The 25,640-nt window shown below is 51.9% G+C and overlaps 1 protein-coding gene across 22 annotated transcripts in view; it reads right to left on the reverse strand.

The window, feature by feature from the left end:
- Positions 1-2,361: 2,361 nt before the first annotated feature.
- SLC2A9 (solute carrier family 2 member 9) overlaps positions 2,362-25,640 on the reverse strand; it is a 255,791-nt gene continuing 232,512 nt past the window's right edge. For 14 of the 22 annotated variants that reach the window (XM_048212104.2, XM_048212102.2, XM_057309911.1 and 11 more), the window contains one exon: positions 12,211-14,082. In XM_048212104.2, the coding sequence (XP_048068061.1) occupies positions 13,831-14,082 (252 nt within the window). In that variant the 3' untranslated portion in view covers positions 12,211-13,830. Of the gene's footprint in view, positions 6,352-6,536; positions 7,256-12,210; positions 14,083-25,640 lie in introns of those variants that run through there. The other 8 variants (XM_048212108.2, XM_048212106.2, XM_048212107.2 and 5 more) reach the window with 4 other exon arrangements.

Below are 25,640 nucleotides of genomic sequence, written 5' to 3' on the forward strand. Positions count from 1 at the left end.
GGTATTATGCTGAGCAAAATAAGTCAGTCAGAGAAAGAAAAATACCTTATGATTTCACTCATATGTGGAATTTAAGAAACAAGACCAAGGAACACAGGGGAAGGGAAGTAAAAATAAAATAAGATAAAATCAGAGAGGGAGGCAAACCATAAGAGACTCTTAACTGTAGGAAACAAACTGAGGTTTGCTGGAGGGGAGGGGGTGGGGGATGGGGTAACTGGGGGATGGGCATTAAGGAGGACACGTGACATGGTGAGCACTGGGTGTTATAGGCAACTGATGAATCACTAAATTCTACCCCTGAAACTATGTGACTTAAATTGAATTTAAATAAAAAATTAAAAAAAAAGGCAGAGGGAACAAGGCATGGGCAGGGGTGAGAGGGACAGGAGCAGAGGAGTCCCGGCGGGAGTGGGCCCAGCCCGTGGTGCGGAGGAGCTGCAGGGGGAGTCATGGGTGTCGGAAGCAGGGACAGGATGGGACGCATCATGCCTTAGAAGGATGGCTCTGCCGCCGTGGGGATGGCGGTGTGAAAGAGAGCAGTCATGGCGCTGTCGCAGTGGTGCCCGTGGGCAATGGGGACACCTGGTTAGGCAGCATAGCGGGAAGGGGCACAGGAAGGAGAAGCACCCTTTCAGTGTGGCCATCCAGCTTCGCGTGGTGGGTCAGGGGAGCTTTCTGGAGGACGTGACACCTGAACCGAGCTTGGGAAATGCCTGCAGTTGGTGAGGAGGGAGGGACACCGGGAGAATAAAGAAGGTAAGGACACCGAGGGGTGACATGTTACAGTAATTGTGACATTTGGGAGAAAGTCTAGGAGCAGGCTAATGAACAGGCAATTCCTTCTCTCTGGCCTGTTTCCAATACACAAATCTGACCAGGTCCTTCTTGTGCTTCAAAAGGCATTCAGAGCCTCCCCAGAGCCTCTGGCAGACTTTCCAGAGTGTTCTGTGGGACGCTTGTAGGAATCCACTTTCTCCTGGCCAAATGTATTTGGGGAAGGCTGGGTTAGTCACAGGTAAGCAGGGCTTCTCAGAGCTGTTACTGTGCTCATGCACTTGGTGACCCTCCAAGAAAGTCGAAAAGGAGGAGGACTGCCCAAACTCTATGACCAAGGAGCCCCTCTTTCCCAGGCACCCGGGGTCTAGGATTTCACGAAGCACATTTGGTAACTGGTCGCCTTCAACACAAAGTCCTTATCCCACAAAATGGAATGCAAGGTCCTGTCTGCTGTTGGAGTCTGGAGCTTACTACACCTTCCTGTCCTGAATCACCCCGCGCTCCACCACACCGGCCACATGCAGGCTCTCCCGCGCCACCTTGTCACCCATTGTTGGGCTGTGGGTAGTGGGCTGTTTCCTTTATCTGTGGTTCCCTCTAGTGAGAGCCCACCTCCTCCAGGAAGCCTCCTCTGATTCTGTCAGTTCAGGTGCCCTCCCTTAATTCCATATGCCCCTGCTTCCCTCCATACCAGCACTCCCCCCTTGGCACTGAAACTGTGCGCCAGCTGCCTCTCTCACCAGCCTTAGCTCTCTTCAGGTGGAGGACGTGTTGATCCACCTCTTACCCCAGGGCTGGCCGCACGCTGAGTGCTTCTCATCACAGTGCTTTGAGTTAATGGAAAGGTGGAGAGAGGCAGAGATAGTGCTTACTGGCAGATTTCTGCTAGAACAGTATTTCTTGCTTAGCTGTTACCAAACCACAAGCAATTCTTTATATTCTAGAGTCTTCTCCGGGTTCTAAGGCACTTTCTCATACATTTCACTTCCCGAGGTTGTAAGTGTGGTTGCACATCTAAAGAGAGACTTCGGGATTCTTCCACCAGGGTCCCACGCCCACAAATAAAGGTTGCCCCCACACGGGACGAAGCCTCATTAATCCAGTCTTTGAGAAAGCCTTGTTCTGTCCCCTCTTGCAACACACTTCTGAGGTAAGCGGCAGTGTGAGTCCCGGAGGAGCGGTGTCTGTTGGCTTAGGAATCTCTCCCCTTGGTCTGCTTTGGTTAGGGTCAGGGCTGCCCTGCACAACCCCAGGGGGCGCCATTCACACAAAAGGAGGGGCAGCATGATGACCCTGGTTTGGACCAGCCTGGCAGGCATCAGTTCCTTCTTGTCTCAGGTGATGTAGGAAAGATGTTAGGGTTCAAAGCTGATGGTCAAGAAAGAATTCTTGAGACATCCTTGATGCAAAAAGGTGGTTTCATTTTGGGCAGGAAGAGCGGCACTGGGGTCGTGAGCAGTGGCCCATTATGTACTTTCAAGTTGGGAGGGGGTTAGGGAGAGCGTAAGTCTCTAAGGAATTTGGAAGCAAGGTTTCCAGGGCCTTGAAGGGGCTGGCTGCTGTTAGGAAAAGGTCGTTTGTTTGTTTGTTTATTTATTTATTTATTTATTTATTATTTATTTTTAAGATTTTATTTATTTATTTGACAGAAAGAAAGACAGCCAGCGAGAGAGGGAACACAAGCAAGGGGAGTGGGAGAGGAAGAAGCAGGCTCCCAGCGGAGGAGCCTGATGTGGGGCTCGATCCCAGAACTCCGGGATCACGCCCTGAGCCGAAGGCAGATGCTTAACGACTGAGCCACCCAGGCGCCCCAGAAAAGGTCGTTTATTATTGTCAAATAAAACTGTAGTTCCGAGGCCTGCAGATGCTTGGGAGATGATTACCAACATGTATCCTGGGGAGTAGAGATGAAGGAAGTTTCCAAAGGAATTTTTGTATGTTGAAGTGGACTCACAGGGTCCTGAGGTCGGGCTAAGGTTGCCTTTTGCCCTTAGCAGAGTGTTAACATCGAGACAGCTGAGCCCCTAGAGGAAGGTCACTCTGCCCGTTTCAAGGACTAGTCAGTGGGCTGCAGGTAGTGAGGACATTTAATAATTTTTCTTCTGCCTTTGGTTCCCACATCATCAGACACCGGTGATTCCTTGCAGCCCTGGAGGTAGACAACATCTGGGTTTGGGCCAAGTGGCCTTTCTTGGGAGGCTTTCGATACCATGAGAAGAAAAGAGGGGGGCCTGTGTGCCTCGTGTTGATTCTAATTTTCCTCGTTGAGAAAATCCCTTTATATTTTTGACATGTGCAGCATAGTAAAAGGAGCATTAGGTTAGGATTTAGAGTATTCAGGCTCAAATACCAACTCCATTTTTCATCCACTAGGATATCTTGGATAGCTCCCAGATTTCAGAATACAAATGGTACAAATGGGCAAATAATTTCTGCCTTAAAGTTTCCTGGTGGGGGCAGGGCGAATGGAAGGGAAGTCCTTGGGCATCCTATCCTCCTGTCCCAGTCTTTCCCCTGGCCCCGTGGTGGTCCTGGTTGCTGGTTCTTTAGGCTCAGAGGAAGGGGAGCACCTGGTTACTGAGCGTTGGAGGGAACTGGTTGGCTGGTTGGCTGTGGGAAGCCAGATGCCTTTCCCATGCGAACAGAAACCCTGCCAACTTCTGGGAGGAGGCGACAAAGGGAGGTGGGGCTCAGGTCTCTGGAATATTGCGGGGGGGGGGGGGGGCGGGGAGCAGAACTCTTAGGGAGGAGGAGGGGTTGGTGTGGCGGGGGGGAGGGGCAAGTCTGGAGAGAGAAGGGGGAGGCACAGTGAATTCCAAACAGTGCTTCAGCTTGGCCTCCACACTCACCACCACCTGCCCTCTCCCAGGTTCAGGAGACAAACGATACATTTGGGATCACTTGGGATACATTTGGGATACATTTCTCAAGCTCAGTGAGCGCCGCCAGTGCCCTCACTGGTTAAGTGCTGACACTAACACCTGCACTGGCAAGGTCGATATGAGCACGAGAGATCATTCATTTTCGGCACCCAGCACAGCTCCTTAAATTACAGATAGTGCTGCCAGCGTTAATGGTTTTAACGGATCCTGACCTGTACGACGCTAACCTAGCCTACCGAGTCCTTTACCCACTGGATGTGCTGTGCGTGACGGTGCGCTAGAGGTGATTTTGTCCAGCTAAAGATTCTGCAGGTGCGCACCTGATCTCCAAGGGTAGCAGTGGGATGCTATTCTCACATTGTCATTCTACGGCCACCCGATCTAAAGTCACAACCAGACACCGTGTTCTAATCCTTTGTACTGTATTCATTGCCATTCGCTTTTTGTGTGTGTGACCTATTTGTTTGGTTCTTATTTGTCATCCCCTGCACTTGAATGTCAACTCCGTGATAGCTGGAGATTTCCTTCTTCCCCATCCTATCGGCAGCCCCTGGAACACAGCTGGGCTCAGAGTGGGACCATGGCAAGAGTCCTGTGAATAATTAACCAGAGAATTAGTTGGAGTGGGGGTGACACATCCCTACTGTTCTCACAAGAGAGTGATCTATAAATCAGGTGTGATAATTTGCCAATTTTTGCTGTGAAATATAGAATTAAGAAAAATCAGAGTTCCAATTGGTTTGAGCAGCTTGTTGAAAATCTTTCTAACGAGAAGCCTACCAGGGCATATGGAATGAGAAAAAAAGGCAGGGGAGTGAACTGATGGGAATATTTGTTATTTCTGGCAACTGGTGTTGAGAGTTGTGCATTCATTTCCAAAATCAAGGGGCAATTGGACAGGTTGAGTCTATGGGTCAGGACATCTTTATCCTTGAGAGGGCCAAATGGCCAGCACCCTTTGATGCTTCGGCTTGTGTTTAGGCTTTCATGGCTGATGATCGCCCCCTCATGACGGACAGAGCCTGCCTTGGAGCTTGCTAGCTTCTGTTTTGTCTCCTGAACACACTTTTCCATCCTCTTCTGGTTTGCTGGGGATTCCCCCTCTGACTCTGTGGCTCTGGAAGAGTTGCCATTCAGATTATACTACCCCTTGCCCACCACTTCTGGGTTGAACATACGAGCAACTGTTCTCCCTGGTCACTGTGACGGTGGCCTCGGGGATATGCATGTGACCTGGGCAGGGAAACCAGAATCTTTGTGAGGTTGATACGTGGATACTGAGGGTGGTAGATTGTTTGCAAAGCTGGCCACCACCACAGCTCCCGTCCTATTTGTCCCTTTGTGATGTGATTTCGTATGCTTCCCACCAAGAGGTGGAATCCACTCCCCTTGAAGTGGGGCTGGTCCCATGACTTGATTTGATCAGTTGAAGAGATGTGTGAGTTCCAAGCCTCAGCCTCCAGAGGACTTGCAGATTCTGTTCTCATTTTCTTAGAACACTGCCCCTTCATGAGCAAGCCAGCCTGAGACGGAAATGCTTCATGCAGAGAGAGGCCCTGTAGAGAGGCTCAGACATCCCAGCTGTTCCAGTCATCCCACTGAGGCCTCTGACATGTGCGAGGGCATCTGAGCCCAACCAGCGTCCAGCTGACACCACCTGGCCACAGATGCCTGATTGAATGCAGAGGACTCCACATGGATCCAAAGAACTGCTCAGCTGAGCCTTGCCCGATTTGTTGACCCACAGAATTGTGAGCAGTGAAATGGCTGTTCTCTTTTAAGCCACTAAGTTTTGGGGAGCTTTTTTCCATAGCAAAAGATAAATAATACATTGGGAGAGAGATTTCTCTCCCCCACTGGGTGGCCAGGCTGAGAACGTGCAAGGCTGGGGGCTACTGGAAGCCGCCATATTGGGACTCTCAAGCCAAGAAAGCCAAGCAGAGAGAAGCAGAACCAAGAGAGGACAGACACAGAGCTGGAGCCATGAGTGATGTGACTTGAGCCCCTGAATCCAGGAAGACTTACGCTGGTTGCCTTACTAAACTTCTAGTTTAGCAAATGAAGATCTTCCATCTTTAAGTTTGAAGCTAGCATGAGTCAGGATTCGTCACCTGCAACCGACAGGGGACTCGCTGACCGACATTTGTTTTCTGGGTGTGTTCTGGGCAATTTGGTGTCAGCCATATTTTGCCAGCCAGGTGATTTCTAGTATCTTTAAACTTAGTTCCCATGTCTGTCAAAATTTCCTGATTTCAACAAATTATCGTATTCACAATTTATTCGTTCAGCTGCTCTCTATTTAGCACTCACTGTGTGCAAGGAACAGTGGTCACAGCTGAAGATTTAGCAGGTGGTAGGACATGTCCAGTGTCCCTAGGCTCTAGTCCAGGCTCTTGAATTAGAATTGCATTAGATTCCAAGTAGAAGAAGAAATGGACGTTATGAGCGTGTTCACAACTCACCTCACCATCTTGTCGTGAGAAACAAAGGGGAGGGGTCGCTTGTGTGAAACACCTACCTGCTCGTATTAGTGTCACAGGACAAAGCTAGAAGGCCATTTCTGAAGGATCTGCTTCATCACCAAAATACCTTCTTTCGGATGCTCTTTTCTGCTCCTAGAGCTTACACGGAAGGCAGCACCCTCGATCTGCCACATGGTGAGGCGGTGAGTGGCTGAGAAGTGCCTGCTCTAAATTCAAGAGGCACAGTCATGTTGCTGCTGGAGGTTTGGGCTCCCAGCACACTTCTGAAATCCTGCCTCTGTCTTCACCACCCACATGTCCTGCCGAGAACCCAACTTCTTTTTGCCTTGGCCTTTACTACTTCCAGCTCTGGTTCTTGACTGAGACAAACCACAGTCCCCAAATGCTGTGATTTAATGAGAGGAAATTTACTTGACTCAATGTACAGATTTGCCAGGGGACGTGATTCTGATAAGGAGAATTCTATCCACATCTCAGCGTGAACTGCAGCAAATGTCTGAAACTGTGAGCAGCCGCCGAGCCCCTGTCATTCAATGAGACCTCCGTCCTTTGGGGTTCACAGCCAGCGAATGAATGTTTAGTGGAAGGGAAACGGGAAGAAGCCTGATTATAATGGTCTGACCCCCTGATGTCCGCTCATTTATTCCAGGAGGGGCAGTGTCATAATAGGGTGTTGTCTGCATCGACATGTGCTCAGCCAGAGATGAAAGGTGTGGGGCGGGTTTGGTCCCAGGGATATTTAGGTGCCGCCCTCATGATTCTTCACAGTCTGGACTCAACCCACCGACCAGTGTGGCCTCCCACTCTTGCGCTTATAGCTACTGTGTTTGGCTGCCATTCCCATGTCATTGGCCCTTTTGTCTCAAATTCCTCCCTGCCTCGCCTCAGCCTGACAAAATCTGAATACCACAACTTACGTGAGGCTCCCACGTTACCACCTGGAAGCATCTGGCCCAGTCACCCCAGACCACAGCCCGTGTCTCTGCAGGGGTCCCGTCCCATCCTCCTCATGGCTTCGTCAGGATGTTAACTTGTTCAGTGAGCGCTTGCCAGGAACATGGGGTCCTGAGATGAATCAGCCATTTTCTTGTAGGATCTCTTATCTGGGGTCTAGGAGGGGAGACATCCAAGTAAACAAAGATCACCGTGATAGAGAGGCCGTGCTAAATCCCTGAAGAGAGTTGAACACAGGCTTCTGTGAGAAGGAAAAGAAAAGAACCCAGCCGAGACTGGGGAAGCAGAGAGAGAGTTTTAGGGGCAGGTGTTAGAAGCTGGAGGATGGACGGAAAAGTAGCCTCCAGACTGAGAAGGAACGTTGAAACTGAAAAACGAAGCAAGCCACTCTATACCATTTTTTTCAGGGTGACTTCCAGACCAGGAAGACCAGGCGGACAAATGATCCAGGCACCCCGCAGCCATTCTCCATAAAGTCCAGTCCATAACCCACAGCTTTTCTAGAGGGAGGGGCATGGTGGTGAGGTCACAGGGGAGTTACCTAAAGTGGGGCCCCCTGTGCACCGGCCATCTGTGCACTCCTGTCAGGGCATACATTCACCTCCAGGGGGCCTGGGACACGTGATCGCTGCGGGAGGTCGTTGTGCGGATATGAGCAAGACGGTGGGCAACGATGGAGCCAGTGTGGGCACGCCTCCAGGAGGGAGCCTCGGCGTCGTCCTTCAGGATGACTAGAAATCATCGGAGTGAGGAGAAGGAGAAAGACAGTCTATGTAGAGGGACCACCGGACTCGCGCTGATGATCAGCGGTTTGTTTCCCTCACATATTCACAGCCTTCTGAAGGAAGAGATGGGTTTCATCCGCGTTTATACCCCCAGTACCTAGGACAAGTGTATATTGGATGCTCAGCAAATGTTTGTGGGATGAATGGACGAGACCTTACTCCAGAGAATGTTACTTCTGTTTTTGTTTGCGGATATGAGCTCTAAGCAGTGCCACGTAACTCAGTGAATAATGACAAAACAGAATGGAAGATAACAGTCCATATCGGCGATCTATACGTAGTTTTACCAACCATGCCAACACCTGGCAGTTTGAGGCAACAACCACCTATTATTCTTTGTGACTCTGTGAATGGCTGAATGATTCTTCTGCTCCTGTCTCCTGGCCTCACTCACGCAGCTGCATTCAGCTGCAGGGTCACTGGACTGGAGCTCAGCTGGGACAGTGGAGATAATGGGCCCCTCCCTTTCGCTGGCCCTTTATCCTCAAGGAGGCTACACTGGGCTTCCTCATCACACAATGACATCAGCATTCTAAGAGGAAAGCCCGAGAGCACAAGTGCTTATTAAGCTTCTGCTCCTGTCATATTTTCTGATGTCTCGTGGCCAGAGAGTTGCATGGCCACGTCTAAATTCGGCACAGTTGGGGATCACACAAGGACGAGCAACTGGCAGGCGTGATTCACCGGGGCCATGGATGCTTCCACCCACCACAGGTCAGCAGGTGTCTGGTTGTCACAGTGGAAGGGATGGTACAAGTCAGAGTCCTTGTTCTGGAGAAGAGGGGTTGGGGCCAAATTTCTGAAGTCCCGTAGGGCAGCGATCAGAGCCCTAGACTTGGCTGGACTTGGAGCTGGAAGAGCAGGGCTTGACTCAGATGAAATGTATCCAGTATTTACTTCACAGGTTACCTCTAGCAACAGAGGCAGCCACGTGAAAGCAGTTGCAAACTTGATAGGAAGAGAAATTGGTATTCGTAGGCAGAAAACCCAGGTAGCACCACAGCCAGATTCAAGCCCCCAGCAAAGCTGCTCTCACCAGATAATCCGTGAACGTGAATCCACGCTCCCCTAACCCAGGGGCCCCTGTGCTCCGGAGGGACAACTCGCTGAGTGTCTAAAGATGGGATTTGCTTCGTATATTCTCATTTGCCTTGGACTCTGTCCTCTTACGACCTGTATGAGCTGAGTTTAGGCTTCATCATGAGTAAGAGCAACTCAAAATAACAGTTACCTTAGATGACATGGAAGTTTTGACTCCGAAGCAGAGGCCATTGTTGGGCAGTTCTGTCCACGTGGTGCAGCCCCAGGATCCTGCCTGCTCACCGCCCCACACCCTCGGGACGTGGCGTCAACGGCGGGGTCCAAGGTGGTGGCCCATGCACATTTTCATGAGAAATAAAGGCAATTTCTCTGGTACCCGGATCATACCAGGAAGAGACCACGAGGTGCTGCTACATGTGTGAGATGAGAAGTCAGCCTTCTCGAGGGAAGGAGGCAGAGAGAAGGTCTTCAAGATGTCGGTGAGGAGAAGCCGGATGTGAAATGCAAGTGATGGCTGCCCTGGGTTGTTGGGACAGTGTTCGAATCATGCAAAGTGAGTCCCGCGATATTTACTTCAAAGTGAAAAAAGAATATAAAAAGACTTTCTACCACCTTCTTCTCACATCCCGGTGAACCATCCTGTGCCCTCCTTACTCACCCCTCCCTGTGGGGACCGCTGCCCTCGGTGACCTGTATCAGTCGCCTATGGCTGCCAGAAACATCACGACGACGTTGGTGCCGTAAAGCCACACAAATTTACTGTCTTCTAGTTGTAACGGTCAGAAATGACACATTCAGGATGTGGGCAGGGCTGCGTCCCTTTTGGAGTCTCTCGGGGAGAGATGGTTTCCCTTCCTTTTCCAGGACGCCGCCTGAGCTCCTTAGCTTGTGATCCTTTTCCTCCATCTTCAATGCCAGCGGTCTTCAAATCTCTCTCTCTTGCCCTCTCCCTCCCTCCTCCCCCACAAGTCCTTCTCTGACGCTGACCCTCCTGCCTCCCTCTTATGAGGACCGCTGTGACTGCGTGGGGCTTGCTGGATTATCCGTGTTAATCTCCCATCTCAAGACCCTTACCTCAATCACCCCAGCAACGTCTCTCTCTTTTTTTTTTAATGTTTTTTATTACATTATGTTAGTCACCATACAATACATCCCTGGTTTCTGATGCAAGGTTCGATGATTCATTAGTTGCGTATAACACCCAGTGCACCATGCAATATGTGCCCTCCTTACTACCCATCACCAGTCTATCCCATTCTCCCACCCCCTCCCCTCTGAAGCCCTCAGTTTGTTTCTCATAGTCCATAGTCTCCCATGCTTCACTCCCCCTTCTGATTACCCCCCTTTCTCTATCCCTTTCTTCTCCTACCGATCTTCCTAGTTCTTATGTTCCATAGATGAGAGAAACCATATGATAATTGTCTTTCTCTGCTTGACTTATTTCACTTAGCATTATCTCCTCCAGTGCCGTCCATGTCCAGCAATGTCTCTTTGCCCCATAAGGTAACAGTCACAGGTTCTGGGGATTAGGCCCTGGGCATCTTTGGGGGCCATTTTTCTGCCTACCACACGACCCATTCATTCAACCAGTATTTACTGTGCTCCTACTATGTGCTGGTACTATGTTAGCTGGAGTCAAACGGTCATGGCTCCTGCCCTCCTGGGGGTAGTTCTTCATTTTTTAAAGACAAGCACCAGCTGACAAGGCCCAGAGCCAGTGAATACATGCAAGAATACGGCCACCACCCCAGGAGTTCAGGTTCACCACTGGAACTGGCCTCAGTGCCAAAAAAGGGAGCGACTTTTTACTCTTTGATGACTCTCCCCCGCCTCCCCCTACCTTCTTTCCCCAGAGGGTCACCCCCTCTGTCCCACTGGCCAGTCAGGAAGGGTTTCTCTTGGAGCCTTTTCTGTGGGCACGGACTGTGCAGCTCTGGAATCGGTCTGTCCTGGAGTAGAAGTCAGGAGATGTAGAAAACTCACTGCCCTATAGGTTGTCCTGTGAGGGTTTTTTTTTTTTAAGATTTATTTTTTTGAGAGAGAGACAGAGAGAGAGAGCAGGAGAGACGAGCAGAGGGAGAGGGAGAAGCAGGCTCCCCGCTGAACAGGGAGCCCGACGTGGGGCTCGATCCCAGGACCCCGGGATCATAACCTGAGCCGAAGGCAGACGCTCACCCGACTGAGCCCCCCAGGCACCCCTGTCCTGTGACTTTTGATGGGCCCCTTCCATCTGCCTGCTATCCTTTATTTTTCACGTGTCCGTGTTACATGTTCTATCCAGGGTTTCGGTGCTCGTCAGTGAGGGTGCTGATTCCATCTTAGCCAGACCTGGAGGCTGGAGGAGTTCCTTTTCTTCCAGTGAACCTGAAAAGAGACGTCTGCCTTCGTGGCTTTGAAATGAGAGGGTAGAGTAAAGCAATAAGACTGGGACCTAATCCCTCATCTTCGGGTAGGAGTTGGGACAGGAGGTCTATGAGTTTGAGCAGCGATTCCTTTAGGGTCCATGAACGGATCAGGGGGCTGTAAATGGTGAGTTCCTGTCGGAAAGCACGAGAGCCTGTGTGGCAAGGCTCACAGGAACGTGCGTCCCTCTGGCTGCCACTCCCCACTCTCGGCATCGGAAAAGCACGTCTGCATGTGAAGAGTTCACTGCAGTGGACGGTGGAGTATGATCGAAAGTCTCTGGAAGGGAGATGCTGCATTTGGTTTAATAGAAAGTGGGCAAAATAGGAGATAAGAGACAAGAGAGTTGTAAATCGTTGCTATGTATTCTGTGACTATAACAGTGTAAATCATAGGCCGGAAATGGACGGAAAGGTGTAAAAACGAGAGTGATAGTGTTAGGGAAATGGAAGCATGTGAGATTATGGGCATCTTAGTGTTTTCTTTTTCAAACATTTACTTAACGTTGCTCTGCTGACTTTTCAAACGTGGAAACGCTAAGAGTGACTCCCGGCCTACCGCCTGCTGGCTGTGTTGCTTCCCCAGCTCATCGCCGCCATTTTTTAGGAAGGCCTTCCTGATTCTCACCTCTCACCGACCCCTGTGGTCCTGTGACCTGTTCCTCCATCGCTGTGTCCCCCCCTCCTCTGGGTAACTTCACTGCTACTGCTTCTTTGATTTCCAATCTTCGGTGGCAGGCCATGAGCGAATGCGGGACAGAGCAGTGTATTCTCCTGCTCCCCGACGTGTCCTCAGCGCCTACCTAGGGCCTAGCCCCGCTAGGTACCTACTTTTTAGAAGCTAACTACTCAAGTCTACACATGAAAGACAACACTCCCCAGCTAAGATTTCTTTTTGCACTTTATTTGGCTTTTTGGTCTCCGGCACTTTGTGTACCCACCTATCACTTTCTCTCCATATAGACACACGCTGTCCAAATCTTTCTGCCAAACCGTAGCTCGGGAGGATGGTGCATTGAGTTGGCAATGATGAGAGTATTTGGTGGGAAAGGAAACTCAGAATTCAGATTTTGGGTAAGGCTGTCCTTGTGAAGAATGGGACTGAAGGGGTTCCAGGGGTGTTGCCATGTCCAGAGGCATTCCTCTCCGGCCCACTCCTCCTGTGACATGAATTCGAACACACACCTGCTAACTCACGCACACTTTCACTTATCTATGGGCGTCCCGACTTTGTTTCACTCACGGGGCAAATACAGGGAATCGCCCAAACCTCACGGCATACATAACCACGGCAGCTGGAAGTTGTCCCAAACCAAACAGCCCTAGCACCGAAGGGCTGGAAGAGTCCTCAAGCATATCTGCTCCTAAGAACTTCTTCCACAAGCGACACTTAGATTTCCTTAACAACAGTCAAGGCAGGCAATCACCCCACGTTTGCTCGAGCACTCTGTGTAATGGCGAACTCAACTTCTGTGATGATTAATTTTAGGTGTCTACTTGACTGGGTCATGGGGTGCTCAGATATTTGGTTAAACATTATTTTGGGCATGTCTGCGAGGGTACTTCCAGACAAGAGTAGCATTTGAGCTGGTGGACTGAGCAAAGCAGATTGCTCTCCCCGATGTGGGTGGGCCTCAGCCCATCTGTCGAGGGCTTGAATAGAAAACAAAGAGGCAGAGCAAGGGCGAATCTGCCCTCAGATTTACTGGTTGAGCTATGACGTGGGTCTTCTGCCCTGTCTTTCCACCAAGACTAGGCTCAGCTTCCGAGTCATTCTTAATATTGTTTTCTTCAGTTGAAAACAACTCACTTTGCAGTCCCTGCCCCAGCCACTGGCAAGTTACTTCTTTCATCTTGATCCTCTTTACGCCTTCTGAGACACGTCTGATACTCCGAGGTGAAGACGGCTTCAGGGATGGAAGTCTTCAGCCCGTGTGTGGGACACAGCCTGGGAGGGGCAGAACCCGGAGGACGGTGGGTTGGTCCACAAGGCTGAGATCCTGAGGCTGAGCTCCACAAGGCCGAGCCAGAGGTTGGTAACGGTATTTATCAGGAGGTACAAAGAGTCTTTCCACTGAATTCCAAAACCCTTCATCTAGGACCAAAGCCCAGGGTCCCCGAGGCCTCAGGACCCAGGCTGAGGGCAGCTCGAGGCTACTTACGGCACAGTTGGAACCAGCACCTCAGGCTGTGGTCTCCTGTCCCTGTGTCCCATTTCCTATACTGTTTTCCTGTGAGAAAGCTGTCAAGTGCTATTTCCGCAGTTTCATCTGGAATCCATGGGCTAAGTCATGAAGGAGACAGGCCATCGATCCAAACAGAAGGGTGGCTCTACTGGAACATAAGCTGATATCCCTTCCACCTTCCGGAAGAATTCGGACATTCAGTATGAATAAAACCCAAATGGTTGTGACCGTAGATTAGCAAAGGTTTATTTTTAAATACTTAATACTATTAATCATGTGTGGAAATTTTGGTTTCCTGAAATGGTGAGATCATCCATTTAGATAACCCCGTTTTGGACATAATTGTCCAGAGTGGAGGCGGGGTCTGGCTCGGGCCTTCTGGTCACCCTAGCATCAGAGGCAGCTGAGTCAGTGTTCTCAGGTGGGTATGCCTTGTTCCTTCTGGCAAATGCCTGGCTGATTTCTGCATGGGTTCTGTTTTTCGTCTCAGGCAGGACAAAATAGAAATAGACAGCCCCTGTGAGGCAGATCGCGGCAAAAACCAGGAAACAGTAGGTGTCCAGACTTTTCTGTGGAAAGGAGAGACAAAGAACATCAGGTAGACAATCCCCAAACTGGCTGCGATACCGTCTCTGAACAGGTTTTGAAAGCTCCCCATTCCTATATCCATATTCCTGGATGGCGCACCACACGCGTGACGCGGACTCTAAAGGCCAACGGTGCTGGATGAAGCGTCTACAGGAGACGTTCTCATGTGAGCTGTGAATACATCCGCTTCCAACCCTGGAGCCCATGAAGAAATGGCAGTCTTTTGTTTTCTTTTTTGAAAACTAGGCCTATAAAAAAAATAGTCATCACGAAAGCAAAATGTCATACTTGCTGAATGTTATTTTAAGTTTGTATTTACACACCATACATGAGGGTGTCTGAGGCTGGACCCTGCCAGCTGACGTCTGAAAATCATCTGTGACACCTCCTGTCCCCTAGCCGTCATGCAGGACCCACACATTAGGTCTCAGCGGGCTTCCTTGCTCAGACAGCTCCCCGGTGTTGCCGCCCCTGGCGTGCCCACTCCGGAAGTCCAGCCCAGCGGTCGGCTAGGGCCATGTGGGACCACCGGACTCTGCCCTTGTGGGAAGGCAACCACAGACGATGATCCATAAATGTGTGGCTGCACTCCAGTAGAATTTTATTTGCAGAAAAATAAACCAGGTGGTGGGCAGGAGTTTGTGGAACCCTGCCTTGCCCAAGCAACATTGCCCCTCACCTTCTTCACCCATGTCCCCCATCCACATGGCCTCTTCCCTGTCTGTTCTCTGTGAGGCAGCCTGGGGAGACTTGCAAAAACATATCCTGGTCATGCCAGCCCCCTGCTGAAAACTTTTCATCCCGTGGCTCTTGGGATGAGAACCCACTTCCTTAGCTTGCCCTGGGGAGTCGGTGAGGTCTCCTCTCTCTGCTTCTTCCACACGGGCCTCATCACTCCCGCCTCCCACCCTGCTTCTGCTGACTTGCTGGTCCCTCTTCCTGTGATTCCACCTCCTCAGCTCCTGTCTCTCTTCGCCAGGGGCCTGCCCTGCCCCAGGCCAGGCCCCTGAATCATCATCTCCCCTGGTTCCATTCTCTTTCCCTGCAGGACGATGGTAACCGCATAGTTAGGTATGTGGCTGCTTGGTGAAGGACTGCCTCTCGTTGGACTGTACGCTCCAGGAGTCAGCAGGGTCGTGTCTGGTTTGGCTCATCACTGTGGCCCAGTGCCCAGGTCAGCGTGTGGACAATAGCAGGTGCTCAGTGGATATTTATGGAGTGAACAAATCAATCCATCTGTCAATCAGATTTGAATCTGACAAATCAATCTGTCTTTAAGTTTCCCTGTTGCTATGGACTTACTTATGAGCCCCCCAAATTCATATGCTGAATCTCTAACCCCCAACGTGACTGTGTTTGCAGATATGGCTCTTGGGAGGTAACTGAAGTGAAACGAGGTCATAAGGGTGGGGTCCAAATCCCATAGGATGGGTGGCGTTATACAAGGAGGGAGAGAGAGACTGCTCTTTCCCCATCTGTGCACACCGAGGAGGAGCCACGGGAAGCCATGGTGAGAAGGTGGCCATCTGCCGGCCAGGAAGAGAGCCCTCCCCAGAAACTGAGCCAGATAGAGATTCTTAGGCGTCTACCTAGAAAAGCAGATTTTGGGCTGAAGTTGCCCTTGGGCCCTAATCTCCTTACCATTTCAGTCTGCTTCAAAATGAAAGCTCTTTGCTCCTTGGCAGTTCTCTTTTCTGAGGTACTTCTTCTGCAGAACAGGGAACACCTTGGGCCCCTCAGATAACCCAGTTCTCTAGCCCACCTGGCAGGTGCTGCCTGCCATCAGGAAGCCGGAAGCCAGAAGCTTGAAACAAGCTCCAGGACCCAATTTACCACAGACTTGCTCCTCCAAGGACCAGAGCAGACCAGTCGGAGGGGCAGTGGACCCTAGTCCTGGCCTCCCACAGACTTTCCCCTCATTATAATGCTAAAATTCATGCCCCAGGTGGAGGTTTAACATGCAAATAGAGCAGGTGATGTCTGCAAAGCCGGTTCTGGCAATGGCTTCCGCACACCCAGCTTCCTGTGTTTGCTTACTCCTACAGGCTTGGACTGCACTCCTTTCCCACCTCAGCCCCTTCCAGTTCTTCCCCTGGCCACTGGTCAGGGAGCAGCCCTGTATCCCTTTTCCTCAGGCCGTCTTCCTCAGGCCTGGGAGGGAGCTAGCAATGAACACTTCCTGCACCGTCCCTGGCCTCCCGTCTGTTTCTATACACAAGAGTCAAAGAACGCCAAGGTCATGAACAAAACCAACTCTGCTGGCATCTTGACCTTGCACTTCCAGGCTCCAAAACGGCGAGAAATTAATTTCTGTTGTCTAAGCGCCCCCATCAGTGGTATTTTGTGCCGGCAGCCTGGCAGACTAGACTTCCCCTAGCCCTCCTGACTTCCCATCATTTATGATTATGAGTAATTACAACACCTACGTCTCTGCTTTGAAATAAAGGACATTGAATTGAAACTTGTGCAAATTCAAATAACTTGAATTGCTACTGGGAATGGCTAGGTCAAAAAGAAAGGATATTTTAAATGATGAGTCTTTGCAACAGGCGTGTAAACAGGACCATCCGTTCCTGCTGTGGACACGAGCCAGCCTCTGCCCGCAGCTGGGAGCGCTACTGGTATTAATACTGGTATCAGTACGAAGCCATGTTTGGGGAGGGTTCTGGGCCAGACACTGGGCTAAGTCCTCGGGACCAGGGAATCAATCAAGCAGCTTGCCCCAGGCCTCCCGTTGGTTAGCACGAGGCTGCAAGTCCAAACTCCGTGTTCCCACCCGCTTTGCAAACTGGCTCCTAGTGGACAGGTTTGAAGCCACAGCACACCCAGTGCCTCCAGTTTCCTAGGCCACGGGTGGCCGAGTCACATAGTGGTTAAGCTTTCCGAGCCTCTCATGTCTGAAAATGCCTTTTCCCCTCTGTCATATGTGAAGGTACAGACTTCTAATTTCAAAGTAGTTTCCTCTCCAGACTTTGAAGACGGTGTCCCTTACCCTACAGGTAGAGTCTTGCTCAGGAGCAGGGCGATGTCACCTGATTACCATTTCTTTTCAGGTTATCTGAGTTTTCCCTATGGAACTTTGAAGATTTTCTTTTTTAACTCAGTGTTCTTAAATTGCACATCACTGTGTTTAGAAAGGGATCCTTTGCACCCAATTTGCTTAGCACAAGGCAGGCTGTTCATGTGAGGGCTGGTCTTCTTGCATGTCTGGAATTTTCCTTCTGTCGTTTCTCTGACCATTCCCTGATGAAGACCCCTTAGCCACCCCCCACCCACCGTGTCCTGGGACCCCTTCCACTTTCTCAGCAGCCGTGTCCTGGATGCACTCTGGGCCAGCCTCTCTCCTTCAGTTCAGCCCATCTACCCTCTAAGAGATGTCCTCATGATTATGACTACATGCTTGCGACCCTGTCTTGTTTTTTGAGCAGGTTGTACCCTTATTTTGAGCATAGCTAGGATTCTGAGTGGGGCGGGCAGGCTGGGGTGTTCAGCCACCTTGCCTTAGGCACCTGGGAGCTGAGTCTTCACGGATGAGCGGCGTGGAGGTTGCAGCTGTTTTGGGACTTGAGTAGATGGAGGAAGGGCGTATAGGTGACGGCGGGGACACCCTGCATACCTCTCTGAGAACCTGATGAAAAGCTATGGATCCCCTTCTCCATCAAAAGGAAAAAAAATCTCATACACTTGACATTTTCAACACCATTTCTAGAGCGGGGGCATGTCATAGTCTTGCTGAAACTCTTCCATGGGCCACCTGGCGTCCGCAGGCCCTGGGCTTTAAGTTCCATGACGGCGGGATCCGTGTCACCTGCTCAATGCAGGTATACCCCCGGCCCAAGACAGTGCCTGGGTCATCGAAAGTGCGGTCTTAATAAGAATATGTTGGATGAGTGGATAAATGAATGAATGAGAGCACTTTCATGGAGAAGATCGAAGGGATGAAAGGGTGTTCGAGTTAGATGTTCACGACGTGACAAAAACAGAATCCCCGATCCATGGGACGCTGGCTCCCTGGGGATTCACACCAAGCTCCTGGCTGAGTCGGCGCAGGGGCTGCCACTTAACAGTGGAGGGGAAGTCCAGTGCCTTACACTGGTCCCTCCAACTCTGCGGAGAGCTTACAAAGCCAAGGCTGTTGCGCGGTGGGAGCAGCATCGACCTGAAATGCTAGGCTGTCTCTCGGGGGAGCCGGAAGGAAGCAGGGAGCTTGGTGCTGTCTTCTGTCTCTGCCGTGTGTGCGGGCACCTGAGTCACTGTCGCGGGCACACTCAGGATCTTGTCGGAGTTGCCCGGGAACCCGTGAGGTAGACACAGCCCGTGGCTGCCTGATGGCATCTCAGCTCCTCACGCTCGGCTGGCAGCCACACCGCACAGCCCTGCTGACACCTCGCACTCACGGCCCCCTCCACGGCAGGCCGCTTCTTCGCCGCCCGTTCTCAGCCACGCATGGCGGTCTTCCCCGAATCACCGGGGCTCCTTCCTCCCTCTCTGCCTGTCTTTGCTCCTAAGTCCTGAGGCCTTTACCCTGAGACATCTTCTCCCTTTTTAAAAAATATATACAGTTTTATCCAGATAGGATTTATATACAGTAACTTGCACAGCTCTTAAGTGTAGTGCTCGATGAGTCTGGATGAAAGTACTCCCCTGCGTAACTAACACCTCTGTCAAGACGTAGGACATCTCCACCACTCCGGAAAGTTCCTTGTGCCATTTCTAGTCAGTGCCTCCTCTCTCCCAGCTGCCCCCTGCCGCCCCCAACACACACACAGTCAACCACCGTTCTGCTGTCTGTCGCCTTAGCCTCCGTTTTCTCTGCCCCTGTCCCGAATCTAGCGGCCACCAGGCAGCCTGAGAGTTCTTTTAAAGTCACAAAACAGATCATGTCTTAAAACTATGCAGTGGCTTTCCAGGGTCCTTTGGAAAAACCCCAAATCCCTCTCATGCCCTCAGTGCCGGGTGGGCCTCCCTCATAATCACCTGTGATCCCCTGTGTCCTCAGCTGCCTGCTCTGGGCCGGCTCGGGGCCTCTGCCAGCACCTTCCTGCTCCCCGCTGCCCCCACCCCCACTGAGTCCCTCAACCTCAGCCCGAAAGGTCCCTGCACTGGTCAGCCCAGTTACGCCCCATTTTACCTCCTTCTGAGACCCACAAACCACACCTGTTCCCCTGAGGGGCACGTCTGTTCTCTCTGAAATGTTAGGGCAGGACTGCCTCCAGGCTGGTGTCAGCCGAGATGGAGCTAGTGAAAGATGCTCCCTTCCTCCCTCCAGACCCAAGGATGTCAGCTGGACCCTCCAGAGAGGCGAGGGGGAGGTTTTATTTGCTTTTAGGTCCCACGATCCTGGGTCTGCGTCGGCTTCCTCCTCACGTTGCATAGGCAATTGGGATACGACCCAGTAATTTTCAAGTTGAAAAGAATCATTTTCTCACTTCCGGATTTTATGGAACTCAAGCGAAATGTTGTAACTCCAGTGGAGTCAAGCAGCATACATTTGCATGCAATTTTCTCTGAACCAGAAAATACCGGTGCTAATGGCAGAGGCTGAGTCGTCTGGAGGCTGGTACAACCAACGACCCGAGGGACACACTGATGCCGGCCATAGCAAAGGCCCAAGGAAAAGGCAGCCTGAGGCTAAGGGCAGAGAAACAGTGATATTAATCTCCCCAGGGGTCAAGGCAACCTGTCCCATCTATGCATATCCAGAACATTCTGCAAGGAAGGGGCAGGGCGTGGGAGAGAACGGGAAGAAGTAGGGAGAGCACTGCTCTGGACCAAGTGGTTTTCTGGGACGTGGGGCTTACAGGGACAGTCCTGGGCAAACTGGGATGAATTAGTCACCCTGGACAGGGAAGGTGTTGTGGGTTCAATTGTGTCCCCCTGAAGATATGCTGCAGTCTAACCCCAGGCCCTGTGAATGTGGCGCTGTTTGCCAACCGTCTTTGCAGATGTAATCAAGGTGAGGTTAGGTCATGCTAGACCATGGTGGGCCTCAAAGCTGGTCCTTGGTGTCCTTATAGAAGGGGGTGTGGTGACCCACACAAAGGAAGAAGGCCATGTGCCCAGGGAGGCAGAGATTGGAGTGGTGCAACGCAAGCCAAGGAACTCTGGAAGCCACCGGCAGCCCAGAGAAGCGCATGGAGCACACCCTCCGCCTGCAGCTTTCAGGAGGAGCCGACGCTGCGGACATCCTGACGTCTAGCACTAGCCTCCAGAACGGGACGAGAAGCGTCTGCACTGTTGTGAACCAACAGTTTGTGGTACTCGGTTGGGGCAGCCCTGCAAACTGAGACAGAAGGGGACGTGTCCGGCTGGAACTCAGTGCTTCCTCCTGGGGTCTCTGGGAGACACGGACCCCACACCAGAGTTGCCCCCACACCTACGAGAAGGAGGAAGCTGGGTATTTATTCTGCAACCTCACTGGCTGTGGGCCCCCCCAACCTTCTGCCTGTTCCTCCCCCAGGCTGAGAGCGAGCCCAGCGCAGGGAGGCCGCGGGCAGGTGATGGGATTCTCAGAGTTGTCTGTAGAGAAGGTCAAGGTGAGCGGACATGGGTGGGGTTGCCAGCAGCCTCTTTCCCAGACCCTTGGCTCATTTTAACCCTTATCCCAGCCCGAAGAGGTGACAACAGCTACTGCCGGTGTTTCCGAGGTGCTTGCTCTGTGCCCCGTTCTGTGAGCACTTCACTGTGTGAGCTCACTAAGCCCTCGTGCGACCCTCGCATTTGCAGGTGGGGAGGTCAGGACAGCCCGTGAGCCCAGCCCAGGCAGACGGCCCCCAGTGCCTGCTACTGACCTCAGCGGGCTCTGTTCTCCATGGGCGAGGAGAGAATGAAGGATTTTCCATTTTCTAGATGGGGAAACTGAAGCTTGGAGCAGGCAAGGACCTGGCCCAGGGCCCCCCTGCTGATGCGGATGACACAGTGAAATTCTGGGTCACGTCACTGTCTGCAGCAGTGCCAGCTCGGATATGCGTTTTCTGGGGAAGCAGTCTGGGCTCCTTGCAGGTCCCTGCTTGGGGCTGTGATACATTTGCCACTGACACATTTTGGAAAAAGATGGAAAGATCAAGATGCCTGAAAAGTTGCACCTGGTGGCTGTTCTGAGCCGAATTGTGTCCACCATCAGGATTCACGTGTTGGGAGTCTTAACCCCCAGCACCTCAGAATGTGGCTGTATGTGGAGGTAAGGTCTTTAAAGAGGGGATTAAGGTAAAATGAAGTCCTATGATGGGCTCTGACCCAATCTCACTCGTGTCCTTAGAAGAACAGGAAATTGAGACACTCACAGAGGGATGACCGTGTGAAGACACGGGGACAGATGGCTGTCTACAACAGCAAGAAGAGAGGTCCCAGAAGAAATCAACTTTGCCAAGACCTTTATCTCCAACTCTGGCCTCCAGAACTTGAGAAGACAAATTCCTGTTGTTTAAGCCCCAGTCTGGGGTACGTGGTTGTGGTAGCATGAGCAGACCAAGACAGGCTCTTGATTGTGGCTGAGAGGACTTCTGGAAAGGCTGTGGAAAGGAGCTGGCCAGCTGTGGCATCTTCAGCAGCAGAAACTGCTCCCATGGGAGGGCCCGGGGGGGAGCGGAGTGGGAACCAGAACGTGTACGCCCTGTGTTTCTCTAGTGTAGTCGTCATGGCCAACGGCAGCCCCTGGAGCCTGGCCTCTGCCCTGGCAGGCCCCTGTCCCGAAAGGAAATGAACCCTTGCCTCCTTCCCTGTCCTGGATCAGGAGGCCGACATTTCACAAAATCTGAATGTGGCCACCTGGCCGGTGTCTGCGTCAGCGTGACCAGCAAGGCTGCTCGGCCTGACTCAGTGCTCACGCCTGCCATGCTCCCTGAATGTTCCCCAACCCCAGAGACGCTGGAGATGTCCCGGCTGGCAGGAGCTCTGCTTCCAGAGGGAAGATGCCTTGAGAATACCCACGGGCATAAGGGAACGCTCATGATATCATGCCAGGTGAGGAAAGCAAAAGCACAAATCAAAAAAATTGCTTCCGATTTTTATAAATATGAAACATGACATGTATTTGGAAGAAAGGAAGGAAACAGTGTCATTAAGCCATTAGCATGCCTGGCTTCACCACCTTACAGTCTCTGCACTGAGCGTGAATCATTTATAATTAGAATCTCTTCATAACTTGACAGGGAAAGAGGAAGGAGGAGGAGGGAGAGAAGAGGGGAAGGGGGAGGAGGAGGAATAAACAGAAGGAAAAGGAGAAGAAGGAGAGGAAGGGGAAGATGAGGAAGACTGTCAACGATTGTGCCCTACACAGAGCTGGCCTTTGTGTTCTGCCCCCTTAGGGGGACCCACGCGGCCATCCTCAAACACTGGCTGAATGAATGAACGCTACAAGGGCTGTGTCAGGACTCCCACAAAAATGGACGTAAAACGTCAGGTCTGGGGCTTAGCACGAAAAGCAGAAAGATGCCCAGTGAAACGATACTATCAGGATGATGTCATTAATTAGATGCGTTACCGTAGCGCTCCGAGGGGCAAGGCTGATATGTCCTCTGCCTCCCCCCGGCCCTCCCCTGCCCGGTGGTGGGAGGAGCTCCAAGGCCAGTCCTGAGTTATGATGTGTCAGCTTACTTACCTAATGATTAGCTTCCCTCTCCCCCGTTGCCCTGTCCTGTTGCACTCTGCCCGGGGCGAGGGCGGAGTTCACAGGCACCTTACCTCCCGACCAGCTGTTGCTGCTGGATTGGGCAATGCTCCTCTCTTGTCTGTTTCTCTGTTTTGCCCCCTTCTTATCCTCAGTGCTGCTCTCAGTCCTGCCCTGCAATGCCCTTCTCCCACCTCTGGACAAACTCCTGTGTAAGTATTTGATGAATGTCCTTAAGTCAACCTGTCCTCCTGTCTCTTCCCTCTATCCTCTAGCTATCTAACAGTCTGTCCGTCCATCCATCCATCCATCCATCCATCCATCCATCCATCCATCCATCCTTGGCTTCCCCCAACCACCTGCCCATGTCCCTTGTGTGGCTGCAGACATTGCCAGGCAAGGTCAAGGCCAAGGTCAGGTGGTCTCTCTGATGTGGGAGCCACCTATCTCTCCAGCTCTAGCCCCAAAATGCCAAAGGCAGTGACCAGATCTGAACCCAGTACCTCTCAGGGAATGGATCAGAGTGCTGCCTTTCAGATCCTCCCCAACCGCGCATCCTTCTCTGCAGCTCCCCTGCACTTCTCTTTGCCTTGCCCTAGGCCCCCAAACCTAAGCCTGTAAGGAGAGGTGCCCACAGCTCTCCTGTGACTTCCATGCCCTTGACACGTCCTAGAGGAGGCAGCTGGTCTGGATGGTCTACGGCAGGCATGCAGGCTCGTGTCCTGTGTGCACGGGGGTCCTCAGCTTTATGAGCAGGTGGCGTCCCTCTCGGCCCTGAGCCCTTAAACTGGGTCCTGGCCTTATTCCCCTGCTCCAGGCCAGGCTCTGAGCAGCCCTTGGGCTGACTTTCTCTGTGAAATCTGGCACACGAGGTCACCCCACAGTGTGAATGGATACATTGTTAATCACAGTGACAGTGACAGCATGCTCTGGGGCCCCTCTGGGGCTCTTGCAGGAGGGACCTGCTAACCACTGGGAGTTCTGGTCTTGTTTTTGCCCTCAGACACTCCAGCACATCCCAACAGGGTGTCTGTCCCGGGACGAGCTGTGGCCCCAGAAACCTCTAAGGAACCTAGGTACCCTGCTGTAAGTGAGCCAGTTGGAATGAATGTGATCCCCTAAACATGTGGTCAAGGCTGTCAGAAACTGGGTTATTGTGAAAAGGAGTCTGACACACACCCAAGTTCTGGGGGTCAAGGAAGGGCACTTGGGGGAGACATCCATGGGTATGACCATGTTCTTCCTCTCACTGGTCTGGGGCCTTGGGCAAGTGTCCTGAGCCTGCTAAACCTGACTTTACTCCTGAAAGAGAGGGCTATGGCTGTCATTATGGAGGGACACAAGATTTCAGGCTCTTCCCCTCCGGACACAAGGCAGTCTGCAATTCCCCTGGGGAAGGGGTGGTGGTGGGACTTTCACACATTCACAGAGAATGTGCACACCGGTAACCTGTGTCACTGCCAGGTGACGGGCCTTAATGGATGGGTGTCAGACTTGCCACACTCCTTCCGCCTGCAGGGGCTGAGTCGGGAAGCTCTGGGGCAGAATCTCTAGGCCCCCCACAACGAACACCTAGCATGAGTAAGACATCATACCTGGTGGTTTAAAGCCACTGAGACCTGGGGGCTCTTTCTTCCTGCAGCAAACCCAACCCGTCCTGACTGACAAGTGGGGGTAATAAGACCTTCCATGTGATAGCGTGACTGCACACGGACCTGCCCGTCGTGGTCGCTGTCCTCTCCCGCACCTTTCCTTGCCAAGGAATCCAGCTAAGCAGGCGGGGCTAGCACAGCTCCCCAGAACTCAGCACAAGCCTGAGCTCCCCGCACAGAGTCTGGGGAGCATCTCAAGGGAGAGGCAGCGTGACGTTTCTGCTTGGTAGAAGCTGCAGATGGGCTGTGATTTGCCCAATGAATGAGGTGGAAGAAAAGTCAGATGGATCCAAGCAGCTGGAGACCTCCCTAAAATGTGTGCCTGTGTGTGTGTGCGTGTGAGCACATGTGTGTGCCCGTGTGAGCATGTGTGCCTGTGTGTACGAGCACGTGTGTGCTTGTGTGTGTGAGCTCATGTGTGCACCTGTGTGTGTGAGCACATGTGTGTGCTTGTGTGTGTGTGTGTGTGTTTAAACATAAATTAACTCTTTGCCCAGTTCAAATGGACTTGCTGGAGAAAATCACCTGCTGTATAAGCAAGGGCTCCTTCCTCCCCTTGTCTTACAGGTGAGGATGAGAGACTCGGTTCAAATCCCGCGCTGTCATTTCCCACGGGGGTGACCTTGGGGACTGGCTGCCTCTGTCCGAGCTCTAGGCTGCTGGTCTGTACAAGGGAGCCACGAAGGCCTCACCCCCCTGCACTGACAGGGGCTGAGTGGAGCCCGGCACCCAGCAAGCGGATGTCAGTGTTACAGTGGCACGTCTGTGCTGTCCGCTCCCAGACTGCGGCTGGAAAGTGAGATGGCATGTTTTGTGTGGGGGTACAGCTGAGATCTTTTAACCACCACCCACCCCTACCCCAAATTGTGCAGAAGACAGTGGCTTACTACTCAGACATAGAAAGCTTAGTGGTGGGCCAGGTGAGGGCTCTAGAACTTCTCCACTTAAACAGTAGGGGTGTAGGGGGATCTATGTTGACAGAGAAGTGGTCTGAAGTTAATTTTCCCCACGACAATGAATATTTTACTGACCCCGACTCTGCTGGCTTTGAACTGAAAGGAAGAAGCCATTTAAGGTTTGAAGCCCATTGGAAAGTCTACTTGTTAGGTTTTGGCCGTGCCAGCTGAAGATGCCCAAGGACGGGAGGAAATGGGTGTGGGGCCCAAGGAGGCCCCCATGGCACGTACGCTCAGGGGCAGGGTGCTGCTAGTAGCTAAGACACAGTCAAAGATGCTGCAAAAGTCACATGGTGAGGCCACCTGTAACTCTGAGACTGATG

Source organism: Ursus arctos, unplaced genomic scaffold (genome assembly GCF_023065955.2).
Source record: "Ursus arctos isolate Adak ecotype North America unplaced genomic scaffold, UrsArc2.0 scaffold_9, whole genome shotgun sequence".
NCBI lineage: Eukaryota > Metazoa > Chordata > Mammalia > Carnivora > Ursidae > Ursus > Ursus arctos.